The 23,856-nt window shown below is 40.0% G+C and overlaps 1 protein-coding gene across 2 annotated transcripts in view; it reads left to right on the top strand.

Moving 5' to 3' along the window:
* Nucleotides 1-23,856, top strand: part of jade2 (jade family PHD finger 2) — a 227,924-nt gene that overhangs the window by 65,987 nt on the left and 138,081 nt on the right. For both annotated transcript variants that reach the window (XM_005923109.3, XM_005923110.3), the window contains exon 4: nucleotides 12,300-12,457. In XM_005923109.3, the coding sequence (XP_005923171.1) occupies nucleotides 12,300-12,457 (158 nt within the window). The remainder of the gene's footprint in view (nucleotides 1-12,299; nucleotides 12,458-23,856) is intronic.

A 23,856-nucleotide genomic window follows, 5' to 3' on the forward strand; every position in this document is an offset into this window, starting at 1 on the left:
GGGTGTTTTTGTCTTTCTGACTGCTAGAAAACACCCTGGCGTGTGACATACATCTGCTAATGTCTAAAATTGCCATTGTGAGTCAGTCGGTACCCTGTTCTAGAAAGCTACACCAGCCTCTTAGATGCCTACTACCTCATCCTGAGCTTCGACCCTGGCTAAACTGGGACTGGCGAAGATTTTCCTACCTAACGATATCAGTTGGTTGCTGATAATAATTCCTTCTCGACAAGGCACCGCAGACTGGAGACCAGAGGATAGTATAGGTGGTCTAGCAATAGAAGGTTGTAGAGATTTAGACTATAAAGGCGACTTTTCGGTAGTTGTTACAGCTCGAGGTAGTGGTGGCTCACATAAGTTTGGTTCTATTCGCAGCAGCTGAAGCAACAAGTGTAGTAGCAGCGCTCACGGTGATCGTCATATTTTGGACTGGAGAGTAGAATTAGACGCATCAACCGTAATAGTCTTGGCTAAAGTGGAACGAGGTAATGGTGATAATAGCTGTAAACGCAGCATCATAGTGTTAGCAGCAGCTGTCATAAACCTTTTCTGTTCTGAACATGAGTGTAATACACTATTACAGCTTCAGGTGACTAAAGTGGCACGGTCACTTGTATGTTAAAACATGCCCGTGACAGTGATTGAGAAAGGCACATTTTTTTCTGTACTGCACAAGGCTTGTTGTAATTGTTGTAGTAACAGGCAGTGGCAGCTTTGCCTTGTGAAGGATAGTCCGACTTTAGGACATTTAGCTCTTTCCAAACTTATTACTAAAAGCATGATCTCGCTCTTTGGGTGCTGCAGAGAGAGAGCAAGACCTCTCTTATGATTCACGACAAGCAAAAGTGCTTTATAGGCTAATAATGTTAGAAAAGGTGAGCTACCAATGTTGCTGTTTACATGTCACTGTTGCTAAGGGTGCTTCGTAAACAGTCACTTCACAAAAGCCTGTAAAATAATGTATGCATAATGTGACGCGATGCAAATGAAAAATGTTAAATGTCAGTATGGTTTAGTCTCTATTAATATAGCAGTTACAGTGTTGGTAGCGGTGTGGCTCGATAAACAGGAATTCTTTAATAGGGAAAAAATTCTGAGGCTGTCAGACTTTTTACCGTCGTGTACACACACAACACCACACACAACACAACACACAACACACAACACACACACACACACACACACACACACACTTCACATCCCCTGGTAATGTCATCAGTTCAGACCTAGATTGGACTTAATGAGACCCCTGCATGCTAACAGCCCATAACTCATCACAGCACACTGACCTACTGACTGATTGGACAGAGGAATGTGTGTGAGTGTGTGTGTGTGTGTGTTACTACTCACCTCACAGTAATGCTGAACTTGAGGTTTTGTGGAGCCTTAACCGAGCAGCTGAATCTAATCTGTTTTATGGAGAGACCATCGATCATGCCGCACTGTCTGATTAGATTGTGATGCAAACTTAACCGATAATAGAAGAGTTTAAATCAACAGTTTTGCTTTAAATTATCGTTATTGTGCAAACAGTATTAGCGCAATGCAATGGCTTTTATCGTTTTAAATTTAAAAGTTTAAATGTTCTGCCTTTTAACATGTGCAGAATATGGGAGTAAATGAAGGCTGATCGTGTAAACAAAAAGAAAGAGGCTTTAAAAACAGACAGTGGTGCAAAGGGGTAACTGTGGAAACCTTGCAGAAGAGAAGTCTTGTTATTCAAGATGGAGACGGCGTGTGTTGTAACAGATTGGCTGAGGAAGGCATTGATTTAAACAGGTGTCAGAAAGAAAACGTAGAGGCAATTTAAATGGGAATAGGATAGCAAAGTCATTGAGTATTGTTCAGTGTATGTGTGACATCCTCCCATTGCTGCCAAATCAATGCAGCTCAGTTGAAGTAAAAAAAAATCTGCTGGGAGGAATCTTCTATTTGCCATTGACCACTGGAGCAAAAAGATTGCTTTTCTTTTGTTGCCTTGTTCTTTCAATGCTTCCTGCAAAATAAAGTGAGACTCTTTAGCACATTAAAACTCATTGAAGACTAATTGATTCTGCAACTTAGACAGTTGCAGAAGACAGCCCTGCTATTGTTGTTCATTATAGCTTTTAAAATGAATGGCTAAATGGTAACTGGACTATATTGTTCAATATGTAAGTCTATATAACTGGAATATCATAATATGAATAGCTAAATGTTTGCATAGTTGGAATTTGATTTATAGAATTCTAAATCAAAATCTGCAAGCTCAAATCTTTTCCTGGTAAACAACTTTTGGTGTTTTAATGTTGCATAACCACTAGTGTGATAATGGTATTAGTTGTCAGCGATGCTGACAGTGTTACTCAATGTTTTAATAGGCAATAATAATCTTTGTGATGAAGACCTCTTTGGAGCCACTAAGCCAAATGGTGTTTTTGAGTGGGGATAACATAGCAAGTCAGAATGAGCAGACAGACCTTTATGCTTCAGGCATGACTCATAGGTCTTGACAGCAGAGATGTGCTTTGATTCAACTTACTCATTTCCATTTCATCTTAATGGGTGATTCAGCTGTAGAACACGCAAAGAGGTAAATGGTCAAATTAGTAATTTTTTCCTGCATACCTAAAACCCTCTCATCCTGTTGTTGTAATGAGCAGATTGGATTGGTTCCAGGCTGGGTTAAGTCATCCCTAGCTGTACAAAGAGCAGGATTATAATTGCCAACTTCCACGTTGAGTATCTTACTTTATCATGTGACTCCCTGCAAAATATGCCTGAAAACTTGCTTTCGTATTATCCTCTAACTAACCTCCTATTACAATACACAGATAATACTCTCCCGTCGCACCTGGCAGACTACTTTCTCGGATCAATTTTCTGTCGTGGCACTTCCGATAGGTGAAAACTAGACAGATGTAGAATTTATCATATCTATTCATATATGATGAGAAACTCAATATACATATTTCTAATGTTGTCTGTATACAGGTTTATCTCGGCAGCAAACGTGGGGTAAATTATCTTTTTTGGACTACGACAACTGTATATGCTTGAGCCTTACGCACACAATAAATGCAAGGATACGAGTGTCAAATAACGGATGATAGAGAGGCATCCTCTCTAGGACATTATTTTGCGCGCACCAATACGCAAGCACAATCTTTACTGAGTACAAAGGAGTGATGTATGCCTCTCATCCGAGTGGTAAACGTTGTCCACCTTTTTATTAATATATAAAAGTAAATGATACTTATTCTGCAGATAATGTGTCATCTCTACGATATGCACGATATGTTCACGTACCTATTAACCAGTATTCAAGCTGTGCGTCTATTTTTATACGAACACCAGTTCATACGCAGGCAGATGTGAAAGTCATGCATACTGTGAGCGAGTTTTGAACCCAGAAAATCATAAAAATCAATAAATGAATGGAGAATATAGTATTTAGCATCATTCAGGGCAAGTATAAAAGCTATAGAAATGTGTGACGCATTTTGTTTTATGGATATAATTGTACACCAATGGTTGACGTGCATACTAATGTTGATTACGCATTTTACCTATACGTTATCTGGCCAACAAATAAGCAAATAATTAAAATATTTGGGGTTAGATAGCATTTAGGAGATTAGAATGTGAGACCACTATGATCTATTTATAATCTTGAGTTCCATGAACTTTCTGGATCCTTACCTGAAGCATTGTTCTCATTAAGCCAAATCACATAATATTATAAGTTTTTCAACTTAGTCAATATCATCATCACATATTAGGCATCTATGATTTGCAGACTTGTTGAGCTGCCGATAATTCTTTGATCAATGGATCTAGCAGTGTCAGCATCCTGGTGTGGCAGCTTTTGCAACATGACCCACGCTTTTTTGAGCATATCTAGTCCGGCGAAATTCTGAGGAGCGAAAAAGTCAGGTCACGAGCGACGTAAGTAAGACAACAAATCATATTATACTAACCCGCCATAGTCTTTCACTCGATGTACATGATCTAAAAACTTTAATCAAGCTGACACTCGCAGCTTACAAAATGCAAGTGTTTCGTATATTAAGTCAAAGATTGTAAACAAGGGCTGAGAATTGAACTCATCACTCAAACATAGTTGCAAAGCAGAATAATACGATCAATCAGAAGTAGAGATTATATATGTCTTATCAATATTATATTGCAGTCTATAACTGACTGAAGTATGAACCACTAAACAGCGTGATACTTTATTGAAAGATAAACAAAAGTTGTTTAATTCATATTCACAATATAAGAGAGAGAGGATCTCTTCACTTATATAGGTATTAAAATCACCTTTATGCAGTTCCTTTTCGAGGTATGTAATTAGTAGGTTTTCGCTAGGCAGACACGCTCAGTTTTGTTTATTTCATGTGACGCAAAATTTTGTGGATTATACATTTAAATTTGGAAATCTATTTTAGCAAGTGGGAAATGGCTACACAAAATTACCTAAGCACATGCTACTCAGTCTCGTATAAACACGTTCTTTATGTGTTGGATATGAGGGGTGTCAAGCAAAAGAAAGACTCTTCACAATGCTAATGAGAATAAACCAACAGTCACAATGTGATAAAATTGGAAAAAAATAGATATTGCCAGAATCTGGAGTTTTGAGTATAAATTTATCTGACATGAGTATTCTCTACTTATGTGTGGCTTTAAAATTTAATTCAAGAGCTCATTGTCAACAACACAGGCTCACACTCTCATATATCATAAAGCTAGCCAGAGATCTAAGAGAGACACATAGATTCACTGTAATCACTGCAGTAAAGTTGCCCATGGAGACTCAAGATCTTGCCTTATCTCTATAAGTCTGCTCACTTGTTATCAATAACGGCTGAGATGCCAGTTCACCCGAACATGCGATTGTGAACTTCTATTTATGTTTTAAAGTCTTATCGCAAGTGATGAAAAAACACGAGCAACCGAATGGCTACTAAGATTGCGGCATGAGAAGGCAATAAAATCCAAGTTAACTTGCCCACTCAGATATTCTTAACCAAATGTGGCATGAATGGCGTTTATAAGGGGTTACTACCTAGAGTTTTTCCATTGTTTGAATCTTGGCTGAGATATTAATGAGCCTTTGTATGCTCTGTGCAGAAATGCTCTCAAAAGGAGACACATACAAACATGGAACACATCACCATACCCCTCCAGACGTGCCATACACCAACACTACAATGTTATAACTTTATGAGCTTAAAGGAATAATTCTGAAAAATAACAACTGAGCAGAAAACAGTTCGCGAAGAGCAGGGAACCTGCTTTTCCTGCCCATGCTATCTGCTTGAGGTGGTTACAGCTCCGTCTCACTTGCCTCAAATTACAAAACTTAAAGAAGAGAAACTCTCATGTTCCTTACTTAAATCATGTTGCTCTTCGAACAATGAAAATTGTAAAAGTCCACACACTTCTAATCTATTCCTGATATCTAGATCCATCTCGATAAACTCAGAGAAGAGGTAGCTAAATGGCTAATGTTGAAGAGTTGGTATCACTAAGGTTGTTGAATCGTACTTTTGCACTTATACTGCTTTCGATCAGTAATTACAAAGCGTAAATATTAAGTAGACGAGGAGTTGTGAGGACACAGTGAGAATACATAAGAGGTTAAGGTAAAGTAGAATTGGATTCGTGTGTTTAGAAGAACATATGTGAGAGTGAAGAGTAGAGATGTCCAGATCTCGCTAGAGGTCATATTGCCAGGAAGACTAAAGTAATTGTGTCGGACCTGTTTTGAGTAATTTAGAGTAGTCTTTATGCCTGTAGGACATTATAGTTTAGACTAGATACAAAATCCGTGTCCATAACATACAGATAAATAACACACTAGACTCCCTATTCCATGATATACGCCTCCATTCTATTACCACATACTATATTTAGTCTATCCTTCTTGTTCTTTAAGTCGTTACAGCTAGACGTCTTCGTTTTTATCTATCTCCTAACTTTCCATCCTCTTTATGTTCTTGTTATCCCTTATATTAAAACTAACACGGTATCACTTCGTCTCTTCTTCTCGTTTTCCTTAACTGGTCTAACAACCCTGTCTAACTATGTTTCTTCATGCATCAGCGACGCTATTTTATATATATGCTCTTCTATTATTAATTTGCTACACCTCATTGGTTTTTTCCGCTGTCCACCAAAACGACTGAAACTCTAGCTTGTGATATAGTCCCTATCATTGAAGATTTTATAATCATATACCGATGCAACCACTGTTACCTACATAACCAAAACCACCCCCAACTAGCTGTCCTTACTTTTTTATTCTCTATTGCTTAGTTGTGTCAAGTACATAATTCTTCTGCTTTTCCACTACCGTGATGTTTTATGTTCTAGTACGTGGAATAGAGTGTATGAAGGGTGACGACTATATTGGAAATTCAGAGCTAATCGAGAAAATCGATGTCAGAATGTAGTATGAATGGAGAAAGTGATTAATAGAGAGTGTGATATCGGTAACTCTATGTAAATCTCTTTATTTACCTCCTCTCGGTATTGCATGAATGGTGAAGCACGAATGATTCATTATCAGATTGGCTAGACTTTCAAACGTGACAACAACAACTATAAACAAAATCAGAAACGAACACACTGGAGATCTACAGTGATCAGACGAGTTAACTATGTTTGACTACGCTCACATTACACGCGAACACGGGATAAGGCGCTAACCAGTACCTTGCTCACTACAGACCAAGTCTGACTAGTTATTTATTTGTGCTTGTGCTTGCGAAGACACGATGATAAGGGCTATTCCCAAAAACTCACGAGGATGGGCACTAGATGGAATGCATCGCTCCTTCTCTACATATATTTCGCTCTTATTAATATTATTGAGTCTTGTTCAATTCCTTCTCTCAACATACTACTTCTCTCAAAATTAGATACACAGAACCAACATGCATTTCTCTAGAACTCCTTCCTCCTTCTTCATTACCCTTTGTGTCACCAATAATACAATGTATCCTCTCAGTAATTCTCTCTTAAATTACTCTTCATTTCTCTCGTGTCAACTTAAGCACACGATTACTACCATACCTATTTATCCCTCTAGATCGTGCATCGACATACTGACATTAGAGGCCTAGCAATATTGTTCCTGCTAACTCAAAAAAAATGCAATTTCATCTATACTCTAATTAATCCAATACTCAAGACACATAAACATATTGCTATAGTAGCTCTTAGTATCCACCCCACTACAACACACAAAAATACACACACATCAACTTCATTGACACACCAATCCACACACACACACCCACTTCACTACCGCTACCAGCATCACAACTGACTCCCTCAAATGTACGACTATGCCGTGTCCTTGTCTTTCGTCCCTCTTTCCACTGACTGAAATTAATTTCACTTCCTTTTCTCTGTTTCTCTCCCTCTCACTGCTTGGCCCTGTCCTCTCTTCACATAACATAATTTTTGCTCTTCCTCTTCTCCCTCTGTCCTCTTCCTACACGCTGTCCTCTATTACTGATATATGTCACAAAATGTTGTGGAGAAAGTCAGGATTTGGTGATGCTGAACCCTAATAGCGTGATCCCTGACAAACTCCAGAAATTGCTAGCTTGTGAGTGAAAATACCTCGACGACTATGGATGTGTGTGCATTGAAATGAAAATAAACAAATTTGCGCTCTCCTAGGGATGAATTTGAGTAATTTTGCATTTTCCATCATTAAGTGAAAACTGAAATTCATAATAACTCTGGAAATTGACCGAATTGCCGCAGAACTAATGGGAATCCAGTCACCCTTACCTGCACTTCATTTAGTGAACTGTAGTTACTGCTACTTAACAAATGTTAGCACTCTGAGATGAAAACCTAAGGTGGTAAACATGTCACAGTGATCACTCACTTAGCTCCAAGCACTACCGTGCCTGAGTACAGCCTCAAAGTAGATCTGTAGTCTTCTTATTTACTTATCCTTTGATCGGATTTTGATAAGATAACTCCTGATTAAATTGGGAGACTCTGGCGGGTTTAGATTGTTTTATTGTTTTTTTTCAGGGATTTCGATGTGTTGCACCTCAGAGATAGTGAAGAGAGGCTTCCCCACACAGAGTTATACTGCCAGTCCAGGGACAGAGTGAGCTACTTTAAGGTTACAGTTTTTATTGCTGTTCACTGAAACTGAGCCTTGATAATAATGCTGCACACTGAACAGCTGGCACAAGTGTTTTTAATATCAGTGTACGGGTTATGACTGGCTGTTAATACAGCCATGCCTCATACAGGCAGCACCGGCATTAATGTAGGTGTTAAAAAAGCTTGTGTGTCTGTGCACACTGGTGGATGTGTGTCGTCAGATTATGTGTCTCTTTGTTCCGTCCCACATGTGCTGGGCCAGAGAGGAAGAGGATGCGTGGGGTGTTTTGACTTTGTCTTGTGATGCTTAAGCTAATTGAATGTATGAAAGTATGATCATAGGGAATAATGGTGGTAGGTTAATAAGGAAGATCATTAGTTGGCATGCAAGCTGTCTTTTCTGTGTACAGGATAACTAGCATCGAACCATTACAGTGATCACGTTTGAATGGATGAACAGAAATGAAATGTTCATCTACCTGTCGCACCAGATGGTGACCACTCCACAAAGAGTCCCTTTGACTGTTTGAGTCATCTGAAATCCTGGATGGCAAAAAAAAAAAAGTGCTTTCACTGAATGACCCTTTCAAGCTCTACAAACATTCTCACCGAGGCATCGATATTGGTCTTTTATCCAGCCGCGTCCAATTTACTGTTAAAAATCTTGGTGTTTTTTATGGGTAGCTCCTTGACTTTTAACAATCAAACCAGGAATGTTGTGAAGGTCAGCTTTTTTCAGCGGAGAATCATCACTAAGTCAAAGCCAGTGATGTAGAAACAGTTATCGACGACTTGGCACCTCTTGGCTTGACTGCTGCAGCTCCCTGTGTGTAGGATTGACAGTTTCCACCTTGATTGGAGATGGTTCAAACTGCAGCTGCTCAACGCTTAACCGGTGCAAAGAAAAGAGAGCACATCACTCCTGTTTTCACACAGCTGCACTGGCTACCAGTGAAGTTTAGAATAGACTTTAAAGTTGTATTATTTTTTTTTTTATAGAGTCCTCCATGGATTATCTTCACAGTGCATTGCAGATCTTAAACTCAGTATTTTGCCTCCAGGTCAATGAGTCCATCATCCCAACAACTTCTCTCAGTGCCCTCCTCTCGCCCAGGCAGTTGGGCCTTTGCTGTTATTGGCCCCAGGCTCTGGAAAACTCTTCCTTCCGACAAAAGAACCTGCTCAACAATTGAGAATTTTAAATAAACTCTAAAGACCTACCAGTTTTTGCTTTTTTTATTTTCTTTCGACATCTGTTGTTTCAAAATGCGCTATATAAAAAAAAACAACATTTTATATTAAGTGTCCATATTGTTAACCATGTGCTATGGGAAGCTATGCTGTGCCTCGGTGGTTTGTTACCAGACTTTTTGGATGTTGCTAGAGGAGGTTATTGTAGATCAGATCCAAGCTAAAAAAGCCTTGAAGTCCAGTTTAGCTGTCCCTTTTCAGGTCCAGGTCCAAAGAAGAGTGGCTTCTATTGTTATCTTTGTCAGCAGAGTCAGCACTTTGCGCTGCCGTTGTTGCTTTTGTAAAGTAAACTGCTGGTCAGTAGTGGTTATGGCAAACCGGCAATCTTCTGCAGGCTCTTGCATGGCTGCAGTTGGAAGGTTGCTGAGCGTGGCCGCTTGCAGAGCACGCAGAGGAGATCTTGGGCAGGTGAAGTCATAGTGGGCCTCACTGTCCTCAAAACAGAGCAGTGGATGAGCAGAAGTGGGCACCCTTGGTTTTGTTAGACTGGCATTTAGAGGATGGTCAACATTGGATGGCCACATTGCAGATGCAGGAGGTGACTGCTACGTCTTAAAGTAAAAATTCCATTTACATTGTACAAGCGAATGAATTCATCTGCGGGCTTTCTCGTGGTCCACTGGGAGACTTAAACTCCATCTCCATCCGTCGCTTTCTTACTAATTTTTATCTCCACCCAGTTTTGCTTCTGTTATCTCTCTTTTAACTCCATTTTTCATCTTACAAGTCTGTTTTTCTTCATTGTGTCTCTTAGGTCAAAATAGAGAAGATAAAAACACACATTAGGGGATGGAGAGATGGAGAGGAAGGAGGGATGGAGGGAGGGGAGGGAGATGGGGAGGTTAATAGAGAGACAGATGGAGAAGAGGAGCTAATATTGCAGGGATAAGGAGGCTTAGAAAGTAATGATAAAATGCAGAGTGAAGTCATACGGTTGATTTGGCACCACTGCGAGGGAGTGTTGCTTATTTTTTTTGTTTTTTTTATGTGTGTGTGGCTTTGTGTGTTTATGCCTGTGTGTTCTTGACTGATGTCCTTGACTATATGACTGATAATATCGCTGCTTCAGGTCCCTGGTAAAGCAGACGGAGAATTTATGTGTGTGCGTTCGCATTATGTGCAAGAACGATCGTGTCTGCTTGAATGCATCCACTCCCTCGTGTCCTCAAATGCCACATCACACTCAGGCACACCTAGTTTGTTTTTGTAAAATCCTCCCAAGAATTGTACTTTTAATGATTTCATATTGGTTAATATCAATAATTTACCACCACTTGAGTTTATCAGTGTTCCACTTGCTTCTTCCTCCTTACCTTTTACTTCTTCTTTCATCTGTCCGTGTGTTTCAAAATGTTTTATTCCCCTTGCTTGCAACCATTCCTTACATCTCAGTCTGTCCCATTCAAGATGTGAGGAAGAGGCTGAATGAAAAGATGAGAGAAATCAGGAGACGCTTAAAATACACGAAACCCGCTGAGGGAGAGATGCTAGGATGCACGGTTATAATGAAATGACACGTCCCTTCCCTCTCTGTGTCATCTGAAGTAACATCAGTTGATGGTGTCACATATGGTTCACCTTCAAGTTTGTATTTGCACTAAAACGTAATGCACTGCAATTATTTTTAATTGCAGAGGGAAGAAGCACCGACTGTGTGGTGCGCTGCTGGAATACTGGAGCAGCAAATCCCGTCCCCGTCATCCAGTAAAACTTTAAAAGGACTCCAGAGTCTATGACCGAGTACCCAAGAGAGCCAAAGACATTAAGTGCAACAAAATCTGGGATTTATACTTTACTAGACAAATGCATCTCAGTGCCGTTGCACATCTGTTCTCAATGTTGTGTTGCCTGATCAAATGTTACACCAGTGTTTAGTGTCAGGCAGCCGTCAGCAAAAGAAATGCAAAAGATGCATAATTTTGAGGCCGCAAGAGATTTATGGTAAATCTGAGCTGGGAAGTCAAACACAAGCCTGACATTTTGTTGTTGTAAGTAACGGCTTTATCATGAGCAGTCTGAGCCTACAGGCTGTGAGGATCATTGAGGATCACTTAGGCCCTGAGACGGGGCTTGACTGACTGGAGGCTACTGAGGGAAAATGCATTGCATAACATGGCATCAGTCATCGTGAAAACGGTCTGCCTTTGGAACCGCACCAGGCTTCCATGTTTTTGGTTTTTTTTTGTGTCACAGGTTATCTCTGGCCACGAACATTGTTTTCCTATGCATTAGTTGCAGTTTTGGAGTTACATGCTGGCTTCCTGTTTAAGTAAGACCCAAGAGCTGTTGAAGATATTATTCGTAGGACCAGCTTTCAGATGAACTGGGTAGTTTAAAAATATTGTGTTGTTATTGTGGGGTTTTCTGTGGGCCTAATGGTTGCACATGCTGTGACCAAACTGGTCTACAGTTTCATTCCCAGCTGGGGCTTTTGCTCTGTGTTCTAACCTTTTTTCTACCCTTACTTTGTCTCTCTCAACTTTGTGCTAAAAATGATATATTCAAGAATTGTGCAAGAGAGTCAATAGTAAGTGTTAAATACGGTCTACTTTGAGGTACTGTATAATATTTAGATTTGTAAACTGGTATCAATATAAAGATTTATAAGATTTGTTTTTGCTGAAAGACACAGGCAGAAATTAGAAGGTTGAAGAAAATAACAAAGCAGGGCGAGACTGTGTTAAAATCACAAACCATGCATAATATGGGTCACTGGTTCAGAAAGATATCTGACTCTGGATGCCTCCCCAGTTTTTCTTATTGATGTTCTGTTGTGTACATGTAAACGTGCCATTTTGCAGTAACTCACAATATTAAAAAATGATTCTGGATCCAAAAATCCCTTTTCAATTGGGCCAAGTCCCACCTTGGTAAAACCTAGCCAATCACACGACCTTCTTGCATTTTTTTCCTCTTCTTCTGTAAAGGTATTTCGTACTGACTTCATCACTGCCATGAAGCTGCCGGACTCAGCCCAGCTCGGCCCAGATGACTTCTACGTGCTTTCAGACCCTTGGAGACAAGAGTGGGAGAAGGGAGTGCAGGTCCCAGCCAACCTAGAGGCCATACCGGAGCCTGTGGTCAGGTAGGAAATACACAGAGAACACACCGACAAACACCCAAACCCATGCAGTAGTTTGGTATTTAGTACCAAAGGTATTTTTTCTTTTGTTCTCCATTTCATTAAAGCCTGAAAGGCAGATTTAATCTGCATTGCTCTTGTAAGCACTAACAGCTGCCAATGGGGACATGAAGTTGCTGCCTTTAAAGAGATCTTGGAAAAGTTTTGCATTTGAACTTTTGTTTGGCATGACTAATTGTTTTTCTTTTTTCTTTTTGGAATATTGTTAGATTGTAGATTTTGTTGCAAAGTTCATACAACTGTGAAAATTAAATTTGCTAAGGTAATTTTGATAAGCTCTTGTAAATGTGGCTAAACGAGCAGACGAGATGCCTGAAGTTCCAAAGAGCTTTTGCTGGAATGATTAAAAATAACAAACAAAGGGCAATTTTTTTTATTTTTTTTGGGGGGGGGCAATTAAAGTGTAATAACAGGTGTGGGAAGCCTTTACATAATTACATTTCCTGCAATTACACTAATTAGCAATACATTTGAAATGGAAAATATGCACACTCACTCCTGCACACGGAAATCTACAAAGGTATAAAGTGAGACGCTTTAGCTTTCTGTGCTTCAGTTCATTCATCCGTAAACACACACACACACACACACACACACACACACACACACACACACACACACACACACACAACATCAAGCTGGTAGGCAGATGTGTACAGGCATGCACTTTGACCCACTTACATTCACTCCCATACTGTAAATTAGTCGCCTTTTTCTCTCTCTCCCTCTGTGTGTCTCTCTCTCTTATGGCGGTAGTCTCTCCAACTCTCTAGTACTACTGCAGCTGCTTCACATGCCCGTGTGGTTTGTTTGGTGTTCTAGGAACTAATGAAAATGCTCAGACTGCCTGGTAATGCCTGTTGCACAGACATGCCATACTGTGAGGCCACACACGCACTGGCAAGCACACACAAGTGTTCAGTCTTTTTGAGAGACGGAGAAATAAACGAGTTATCGAGTCATGACTTATCCTCTTCAAACCTTCTGCATCCATGAATGCTTCCCTCCCAATTTACATGGCTCAAGAACCCCAGTCGCAGAAAATTATTAAACAAAAATATAGAGGCAGTGGGGTTTTTTTTTGTTTTTGTTTTTTTACAGGAACATGGAGTAGGTGAATAGGTGACACACATGTTGGTTAGAGGAAAGCAAAAAATTCCCACCATGGTAGATGTTTCTCATCTTTTTTTGTTTTTTTCCACTCTTGACTCAAGTTAAAAATATTTGTCCACTATTTAAAGCTGTTGGAGGCATTTTGTTTGTTCTAAATTGTTTTTAATTATTCAAGGGCTAAACTGGAAGAAAAATCACCATCTTGCCCCAAGTTTATCAGCGAGAGGTCCTAGGTCTGAATCACGGACAAGCCCCCAATTAATGAAATGGAATATCTATGGGGGACTAATGCAGTACATGAAAAACTCCTGTCTACTTTAAATCCCAAGTAGCCACAAGAAAAACTTGAGTAAATCAACAGGTGTTGTATTTATTAAGTAATAGTTTCAGAGGAATGGTTTAGGTTGAGCCTTTTGGAGACCAAAGATAGAGAGGCAAGGCTGAGATAATTTAGACATAGTGAAAATATTGGCCAAAGGATGTTGAAAATGGAGCTGCTAAGCAGAACGAAAAGAGGAGGATGTCAGAGAAGATTCATGAATGAATGTAGTGAAGAGGGACATGCCGAGGGTTGGTGTGACAGAACAGGATGCTGGGATGGGGTGAGATGGAAGCGTATGATCTGCTATTACGACCCATAAAGGGACCAGCCAAAAGACGAAGACATAGTAGTTTCACAAATTCAGGAGTACAAATCAATGTCAGAATGAGCCAAGGCCAAAATAACAAACAAGAAAAACTGTCTACACTCCAAACTGAGATAACTTACTCATAAGAAACAAACCAGAAAGCAACAGCAGTCGCTCACTACCTAGCATAAACAAGAGAAAACTATTCAAAAACGTGGCAGCTCAGCCTTATCCACTCCTTTAAATGCAAATCTTAAAATAGAAGTTGGAAATAGACCCAAGTGTTTCTGGGGGGAAGTTGGAAAAGTGAATAATCCTCTACCCAGATGCCATCTTGGCTCCTTATGTGTATGATAATCATGTTGGTGCCAGTCGCCTTTGAGCTGTACATGGGCCATACCATATCGAGGTACCTACACATTCAAATTAGCTTATTCTTTTTCACACTATTGAGATGTTCTCCCATGTACTTTAAATGGATTACTTGTAAGTCTATGAAGGTGCATCAGCATGTTAGAGGACTTATTTGCACACTAATCATTATGTTATGAGTAAATTGATTTATTTTAAATTAAATAACCTCAATAATTACTTGCTGTACCGATTGTTTAGCTATTTGAGGCAATAACCTTTTTCCCTAGCTGTTTAAGGACTAGACTGGAAAGAAATCACTGCGATGCTCGAAGTTCAGAAGTGGCTGCAGGTCAGGAGGCAGCAGGGATGTTCACAAGGCTGGGGGTTGATTACAAGCTCAATCTCTTACCTGTATCACAGTGTTGTTTGGCAACACTCTGAACACCCATTATATTATTTTGCACATTCATGGTCGCCATGAATAGAATTGAAGTAATTATTTTTCATTAACCATTCAGCCACTCCCTTATAAATAAAACAGAAATCTTTAGGATCATGACAGCAGAAAAGGGAGTTGGAATGGTCTAATGCCATGTCTAATAGCGATATCTCTCAGTACGCAGTTTTGATAACAAACAGTTTGTCTTTCAGTTTTACTTTCTTTTCAATTTGAAATCAGACAAAAGAATGAATGAGTCTGACTGCAGGCAGAAGACAAATGTTATAAATAATAGAACAGGAAACGGGAAAAAATCTGGTCATCTATGAGGTTTGACAGGATTGCTGTGCCACCCTTACTGTTTGCATTGCTTACCAGGTTAATATCATTTATGACATATACACACACGCTCATGCTTATAAGCAATATGGCGCTAACAGATTGAACAGGGCCTGGAGGCAGAGAGATAGATGAGCATACTGGGAGAGAAAGAGAAACGCATAAAAGGGATAGTTGAGGATAGATGGATGCATGCGGGCATATCTATTATCTTGTATGTGATAGGACGAAGAAGGGATTTACTGTGACGCTGAAATGGAGTGATGATGGATGAATGGTGGGATAGTGTTAAAGAAGAGTAAGTGTGAGTGAGCTGATGGTCTCTGTCAGAGCCCCCGACGTTCATCCTTTTTTTCCCCCCTCTCGTGTGTCACTTTGACGCCCCTCGTTTTTTCGTCTTCCTCTTTCCTATCCTTTCCTCTCCACACTTCGTTCTGCGATATGCTTGGTCTGAAACTGATCCCTGTGATTTCCTAGGTTTTACCCATATACGAGCCCCTGCGGTCAGGCAGAATCGGTGGTAGGAGAGCTTATTTTCACAGAGTAAGTGATGATGATGCTGAGACATTTTTTAGGTAAAAGGTCACAAGCAAATGCAATTACCAGACTGTAAGGATACCTCTTTAAGCTGTCAGTTTATGCAGCTTATCAACATAAATCACTGCTATTAGAACATTTTTAGTTAGAAATGACTTGTAAGATTGTGGGGAAATAGTTGGGTTTTTTTGTCTGCTATTTGCTTTAGTGCTTTTATGGGCAGCTGTTGCTTTATTCGTTGTCGCTTGAAAGGTCACCAGTAAACAATGAGCTTCTTCTGTCTTTTAAATTCATTACAAACAAGTTAATAGCAGAGGTTGTCGCCCACGTAGAATAAGACATATGGCCAATAAGGCTGTTATGGCTTGTCAGCTGAAGAAAGATTAAACATAAATTCCATAGTAGGTTTTTTTTTTCATTCTCATTTGATAAATTTGATAACAAGTATACATTGTATAGCACACAAATATTTTTAAGGAACTCATTCATCAAAAAAAGTACTTACAGCAATAACTACTGCAGGGTTACCATTAAAAATTAAGAGTGATGCTTGGGTGTTTCTACGTCAAATTGTAAACAACACAAATTCAGTTAGAGGAGCACTCTTAAGTCTGTGTTGTTAAATATAAACAGCAGCCTTTTAGTTTAGCTTAGCAGATCACTAGCACTTGGAAGGAAAACTGGCTAACAGATAGTAAGAAGATATTCCTATAAGCACCAGTGTTTAAGAAAATTTAGAATTTCACCGTATGAGCAGATATAGCCCACAGACAACTATTTCCCAGAGGGCTGGGATATAAGCAGACCTTATAAATATAACCTGTAAGGTTCTGAAGGGAAAACAACCCTAAAAAGGATTTTTAAGGCTGACATGGAAATTAAAAATCAGATACAGATTTGGATACTGCTCCCGCACTAAAACGCAGTTCACCTTTTGTGGCCTCGCTGTTTCACTGATTTTTTTGGTGCAATTTTGCATGATTTTTTTTTTCCACAGCTCGTTGTTTTCTGCATCCTGATTGGCTGTAGACCATTGTCAGTCCATCTCGTGCCGTGTCTCCAGTACAGTACAGAATGCGTTTAGCTTGCAAAATTTACACAAATCTTCGATCGCTAGCAGTGTGACTCTAAAGTGCCGTACTGTATGTTTGTACGTTTTCTCCCCAACAAACACAACAATACCGTAAATTCCGTATTGTTTTTTAAATGCTTTTAAAATCCTAAAATCCTACCCTTGTATACTTTTAAAATTTGAAATAACCTGGTGCCCAGTTACTTAACAGACCTTCTCGACGTGTATTGCCCCAAGACAGCGCTCAGATCCTCTAATCAACTGCTCTTAGTGCAACAAAGGCAAATCAAGTTGGCTACTTCGCAGATTTCACCTATCACGGGTTATTTTTAGAACGTAACTACCGCGATAAACGAGGGACCACTGTATATTGGTCGATCTTTTCGTCACTTTCAGACAAATAAACAGATTTCACTAACATTTGCTATTTGTAAGCATTAATGAGCCCTTACAAAAAATAAAGTCTGTGGCTTAAAAAAATTCTTTGTTATTGTCAGAAATCTTAGATTGCTCATTTATGGTTTGCCCAACTCTGCTCAAATTAACTGTACAGCAACAACACTCATAACGTGGTTAAAAGGCATTTCTCTTATGTCTTCATTTTTACATTTTTATTGATTTGTTATTATAAATGCAGACACAAGTATATCGGTCGATATTTATATTCATATATAACATGAGTGAATAATATTTTTAGTTTGTAACTTTTGGTTGTGTTTAGTTATATGTAGCCGTATATGTAGGAGTGGGTGTGTTGTGTATTTGTGTTGCATTTTAAAGTGTGACTCTATAAGTGGCCACCAGAGGAAATGCATTTTTCAGCCTCAGGTGTGAGCTGCAGGTATGTGATGGCACTATTAATAAATTACCCCAAATATCTTTTTAAATTAAGTATTTTATGTTGGTGCATATCAACATATATACTAACTAAACCAATATATTGAATTGGTAAATGTTTTATCTGGTGACTTCTTTATTCTCATTTTCTCATGTTAAAGTGGTTTGGTTAACTCCATAATCAGAATAAATCAGAGGTAGAAATTACCTCGTTTCTTGCTTTTCCTTGCATCTCTTCATCTCGACATCCCTCCCTCCCACAGCCTTCCAACCTTCCCCTCTACCTTTCGACCTAGTCGAGCCGAAGGCGCAGACACATTTTTCTTTTTTCTGTTTTTTATGAATAATGACATCATCTCCAAAAATTGTTGGAGAGGAAAAGAGCTGCAGGCCCCGTCTGGCTTTGACAACACTCCTCTTCTACATTTCCCTCTCTCCTTGGACCATATTTGGCTGCTGTGGCATGATTTTCAGTAAAACAGCTGTGGCATTTGGTGAAGAGGTCATTATGGTTTGATGCTCTTTTTCTGCACCTATCTTTACCAAAACACAGCAGGAAGGAAAATAGATAGCAAGTCTCAAGCCCTCCTTGCTTCTCTGTGTCTGTCCTTCACCGCTGCCTTCTTCTATCTCTTCTTTTTTTCTCCTCATTTTTCTCTTTTCGCCGTCTCGTCTCCTTTCTGTTCATTTTTATTTTATTTTATCACACACTCCCCCCTCCCTTTCTCTTCTCTCCCTCTTTCCTCTCTCCTTCTCCATGGTTTTGTCGGGACTGAGTGGAAGTAATTAGCCGTTGCGTAATACTGGCTATGTGCAGATAGTGAACCAAGCTTTGGCAATGTCTGGACAGCCTTGGGTCCCCAGTGGCAATGCTAAACCAGAGAGGGAAATAATTACACATGCACATGAGAAGATCTTTTCCTTTTCACAAAATTTAAGAATTGGGATAGTGGTTATGTTATTTATTACTTCATTTTTCCCCCAGGCTGGTGAATGTGAACCCGTTGTTTGCGGTTTGGCGAAACATGTTGGCTTTTGGTGCGCCGTGTAAAGCTGCGGTCACTGAGAGCATCGCATGGAGAGAATCCTTACCAGAGTGGTTTACATGCTGCAAGACTACAGCAAAGATTGATTATGCAGATTTGTGTGTTTTTTTTTTTAAAGTTGCTTTGGTTGGAGGGAATCGCTCCTCACTTGGCACATCGACGTGCTACAGATTTAATTTATTGACGCGATTGCTTAACTTCAAGAGTCCATGGAAGTCCTGAGATAAATGTGTAGCTTTAACTGTCAAAACATAATGAGATACATCATGTGGAGTGCATTGGTGGAATATCAGTAGGTCAGGTTTCGGGCAGCTTTGATCATATGCAAAACTTGGCTCTAATATGTAAAACCTGCAACAAGCTTGCAGCCTTATTCAAAGGGGATGGAGGGTTTGAACCCAGAAAGGCTGTAAAAGCTGTTGTCAGATAAAGCAGGAAGGCAGTGGTGAGAATAGATACCAACGATATCTGTGAAATTCTTGCTCAGACAGACAAGCTTGTTTTTTTTAATTGGCTTAAAGTTTCCTCATTCAGAGCAATCCTGAAATATTTTCCACAGAATGAAAAAACCCTTAAAACTACTCACCTGTCGATGCTTTACATTCCAGAGATTCTTGAAGATGCTACCTGCATCTGAAGATCTGCTTATTTTTTTGTGCTGCAACCATTCTTGCATAGAAAACATACTAAGGCTGTGTTACACAACAGAAAAACAGCTGCAGACTGAAACCGAGTCCACTTAGACTATTAGCCTGCGTGTGTTATGACAGTCTGACAGCTGCCAAACACCCAACGCATTATTACTTTACATAGATGTCAGTTCGTTAGTGCAGCAGAGGAAACATTTGGTAATTTGTTCCAGAGTATTTTTGTACTCTCTGGATGGCCAAGCACTATGGACTTGGCAGGTTGGGACTGGATAAAAGTATAATTGCCCTGGACCTCCACCAGTACCACTGATTGAGTTGGAATGGGACTTTAGAGAGGGGAAGCTCATATGTCAAGCTTTGCATTCAGGTATGGGTAGGGAAGGAAATGCCAACTAACATCATTTGAATAGATGCAATCAAATGGAACATCATGCAGCATAAACATGGGTTGTTACTGATTAAAACAGGCTGTTTCTGTTTCTACATAAAGAAAAAAGTCAGTCTGTTTGACTCACGCAAACACACCCTTCCAGCGGGCAAGTCAGACAGTGGGTCAGGAGGCTAATCGGCTACTAATAACTCAGTGACTGTCTCACACACACACACACACACACACACACTCACACACAGATAATGGATTGAAGGCAGCCTGAGGGCAGTGAGATGGATGGAGAGATGGTGAGAAGGACAAATTGCAGGATGGTGGAGATGGAGGACAGTCTAAATGTCATGTATCTCAAAGCTTCAGCTATATTTAAAGCATAAAAAGTATACGTTGACATTTGCAGATATTGCTGATTTTTTACTCCACCAACGCTCTTGTCATACAAGGAGTTGATAAAGGTTAATAAATTTGGCTTTTTAAATAACATTTCTTTTGTTTCCACTTTTAATTTAAAACATAGGACCCAGCAAGTCTCTTAAGTTAGTATAAGAGATTGCAGATTCATCGGCTACCCGACCTGACCACCTTTTTTGGAGACATTTTCCAGTTCGGTATCCTTTCCCGTCTTGGAATAAATGTGACATTTGTTGTTCCTCTTCTGTGTAACTAATGAAGAGACATTGCCAGCGAAAGGTCGGAACAGAAGCACTCATTCAAGAACATTAATAACAGGCGTAAAACAAAAAAAAAAAAAAAAACTATGGAAGAAAGGAGAAAAGCGGTGGGTAGATGGCTGTGAAGTCCCTTGTGGTTTCAAACTGCCAGGCCCAGCTGCAGCTCACTATGAAAAGGTTCACGTTCCTGAGTGTTGATTGTATGTGCACACGTTTCATCCAAGTATGTGTTTGTATGTGTAACAGGTGTTCACAATAACATCTGGAGCCTTGGCTCTCTGAAAAGGCTCTTTTTCAGATGATAAGATGAGTAAGAGCAGCATCACCAGCACCGTCATTCACTGGGTCATCGGGTGCATGTGAAACTAATATGTTCCACACACAGCGCTGATGTTTGTTAGTAGTCTGTTGTACTCTGATACTCTCGATGCCTCTTTAACTTGGTTAGATGGATGTACGTGTAACATGGTGCTTGTCGTTCTGGGAAAAGCTGCCTACATAAATGACCTTCAGAATTAATATGTGACAGAACAGGTGGATAATCGAGGCACTTTACACTGTATAAATGTGTAATTTGTAATTTACTGCCCACTATGTCTTCATGCAGTGTCATTAAGATTAAAAACACTTAGCTAAAAACATTTGCAGTCTGCCCCTTCAAGACAGTTAGGAGAAATTATACATTTTACTCAACAATACTTGAATACATTTCCTTCCTGGTGTGTGTTTCTAGTGCTGTTCATTGTGCATGCATCTGTCCGTTTGGCAGCCGAGACGAAAGAGTAACAGGTTGGACCAACTTGTGATGTGTAGTACACAATATCATCAAAATGTGGAGATCCTTTCAAACAAGCCATACTTGTTCAGTCTTTTTCTAATTGTGCTGTCCTGAACTTGAACATTTAACCTGCTCTTTGAGGCCTGTAGAGTCTGAGATGTAGTTCTTGGGTTTTATGTAGATTCTCGGACGGTCCAACCTTGGCGTAAATTTGCTGAGACATCCACTCCTGCACATCTGAATGCTCCAAACTGCCAAATCTTCTGCTTTAATTCCTATGGAAGCAGTGAGGATGTACTTAGTGTTTAGCTGTATATGACAGACATATGTAATTCCACAAAGAATATAAAGTTGTGCTATATATCAAAGAGGAAAAATCTGTAAATATGGGGATATTTTATATGTGACTTTCTAAGTACAAACTAGATCATTTCCTGATGTAAATGGCATGCAGGAATGAAGAGATAAACATCCAGTGACTTCGATGGATCACTTATTGACCCATTGATGGACTGTTAGGGTTATACCAAAAACCACAGTATCTCATCACTACATTGCTATGAGGGGTTAAGTAGCATATCTCTCGACCGCAGGCTGATCTGGTTGCTTTTGGCTCGGTGAGTGAGCGAATATGAGAACTGTATTTCTTTAAGTATAGGCTGAGGAGCCAAACAGGGCCATTGCTGTCTGTATCTGGTAGGTCCTCATGACAAAGCTAATAGCATGTTACAGTGAGAAATAGCTTTTGATGTCTTTCCTCGGGAAGGGGTTTAATAAACTTCCCACTGAGGCTGGAGGGGAACCATAATGGCAAATAAAGAAACATAATAATACATGCTCATTTCTGAATGAGTTCACCGAGTCACTGGGTACATCTTTTACCACAATGGAGACTATTCTCAATAAACCATGCCTGGTTGTTTGAGTTATTGGCTGCCTGAGTGATTGGCCAGGTTGCTGGCTGACAGGTTTATTGACTGACTGATTGGCTGGTAGATTTCACTCTGCTTGCCACTTGCCTGATTGGTTTCTCCCTGGCTTTTTTGGTTGAAAAAAAAATGGAAGTATGATCACCATGTTGTTTTTTGCAAAAAACCCCAACACTGCCTACTCACTACTTGACTGGGTCAGTGGTGCTGTTGCTCACCACATTTCAGGCTCTTTTCCTGAATGGCTGACCAGCCCCGTGACTGCTTGCCTGGGTGGTTTGTTTGTCAGATGCCTGGGAGAACAGCCACTTCCTTGACTGATTGAATGGACGAGTAAAGGGTCAATGAGTGGTTGCATGAAAATAAGAACAAAACCCTCTGCTCTCGCGTTACCACAGCGTGCGGCTGGGTCTCCGGGTGCTTTATTAATCACATATAAGACAAGCAGCCTTGTTTGCTCACTGATTGCAGTGACTGAAATCTGGCAGTCTGGATGAATTTTCTTTTTGTACTTCTGGCCAGTATACAAGCAAGCAGCACAATGGCGGTCTGAGTGTCCCATCTTTGACCACTAATTTTAGTACTGTATTGACTGACTGGCTGGCCGACCTCTGTGGAATGACAGAGCTGAAAAGCGGACTAAATGACTGGTTGCCTGAACGGCTGGCAGGCTGACTCTCACACTGACTGATCATCGGCCAGAGCTGAGTTAGCGGGTGAGTCACTCTCCAGTTAAACCCATTCACCTCAAGCGGCTTGTGGGCAAAAACTGGCTTAAGTCTGGGGACTGAAAATTTAAACATTTCACTTCTAAACAACAGGTTTAACTTGCTAAGGTGTGTGTGTGTGTGTGTGTTTTGGAATTGGTAAAGCAGATTGCCAAACTCTAAATATGCTGGCAGATGCCTCTACATTTCCTACCCAGAGATTCAGTTGGCAGTTTTTGATTTATTTAACCTTTTTTTTTTAACCAGGCTACTGTTATTAAGTGCCATTGACAAAAAACTAATTTGAAGGCTCGACTGAAAAACGCAATGACTAGCCGGATAAAGTGTGAAGTAGAATCAGTCTGAGTTGATAAATGAATGCAGCTTTTCTTAAATTACAACGGGGTAAAAGCATTTCTGTGTGTGTGTGTTTGCTCTTGTGTGTATGAAAGCAATTTCCCTGTTCACAACACAGCATGTGTGGCATGTGTGGCTGGTGGTGTTTACTCCAGGTTACCCTTAGGCTGAGTGTGGGTAGATTTTGTGTGTAGATTTTTGTGTGTGCATCATTGTTGTTCCCCACATGGGTGTCATGTGTCATGTGAGTAAACCCAAGAGCCATGAGTGGGAGTCTGGACTGTGTGTGTTTAGGCGCCCGCATTTGTGGATGCACAGGATGTGTGTGTGTGTGTGTGTGTGTGTGTGTGTGTGTGTGTGTGTGTGTGTGTGTGTGTGTGTGTGTGTGTGTATCTGTTTGTGATACATCTGAGCTGTCCCTTGGGTAATTTTTTCAGTAAACACTGCTACATCTTGCATCCCTTGCTGTGCTACACCAAGTGTCTCTTATACACAC

The sequence above is a fragment of the Haplochromis burtoni genome, unplaced genomic scaffold (assembly GCF_018398535.1).
Source record: "Haplochromis burtoni strain Fernald_Lab_line unplaced genomic scaffold, NCSU_Asbu1 Contig_66, whole genome shotgun sequence".
Taxonomy (NCBI): domain Eukaryota; kingdom Metazoa; phylum Chordata; class Actinopteri; order Cichliformes; family Cichlidae; genus Haplochromis; species Haplochromis burtoni.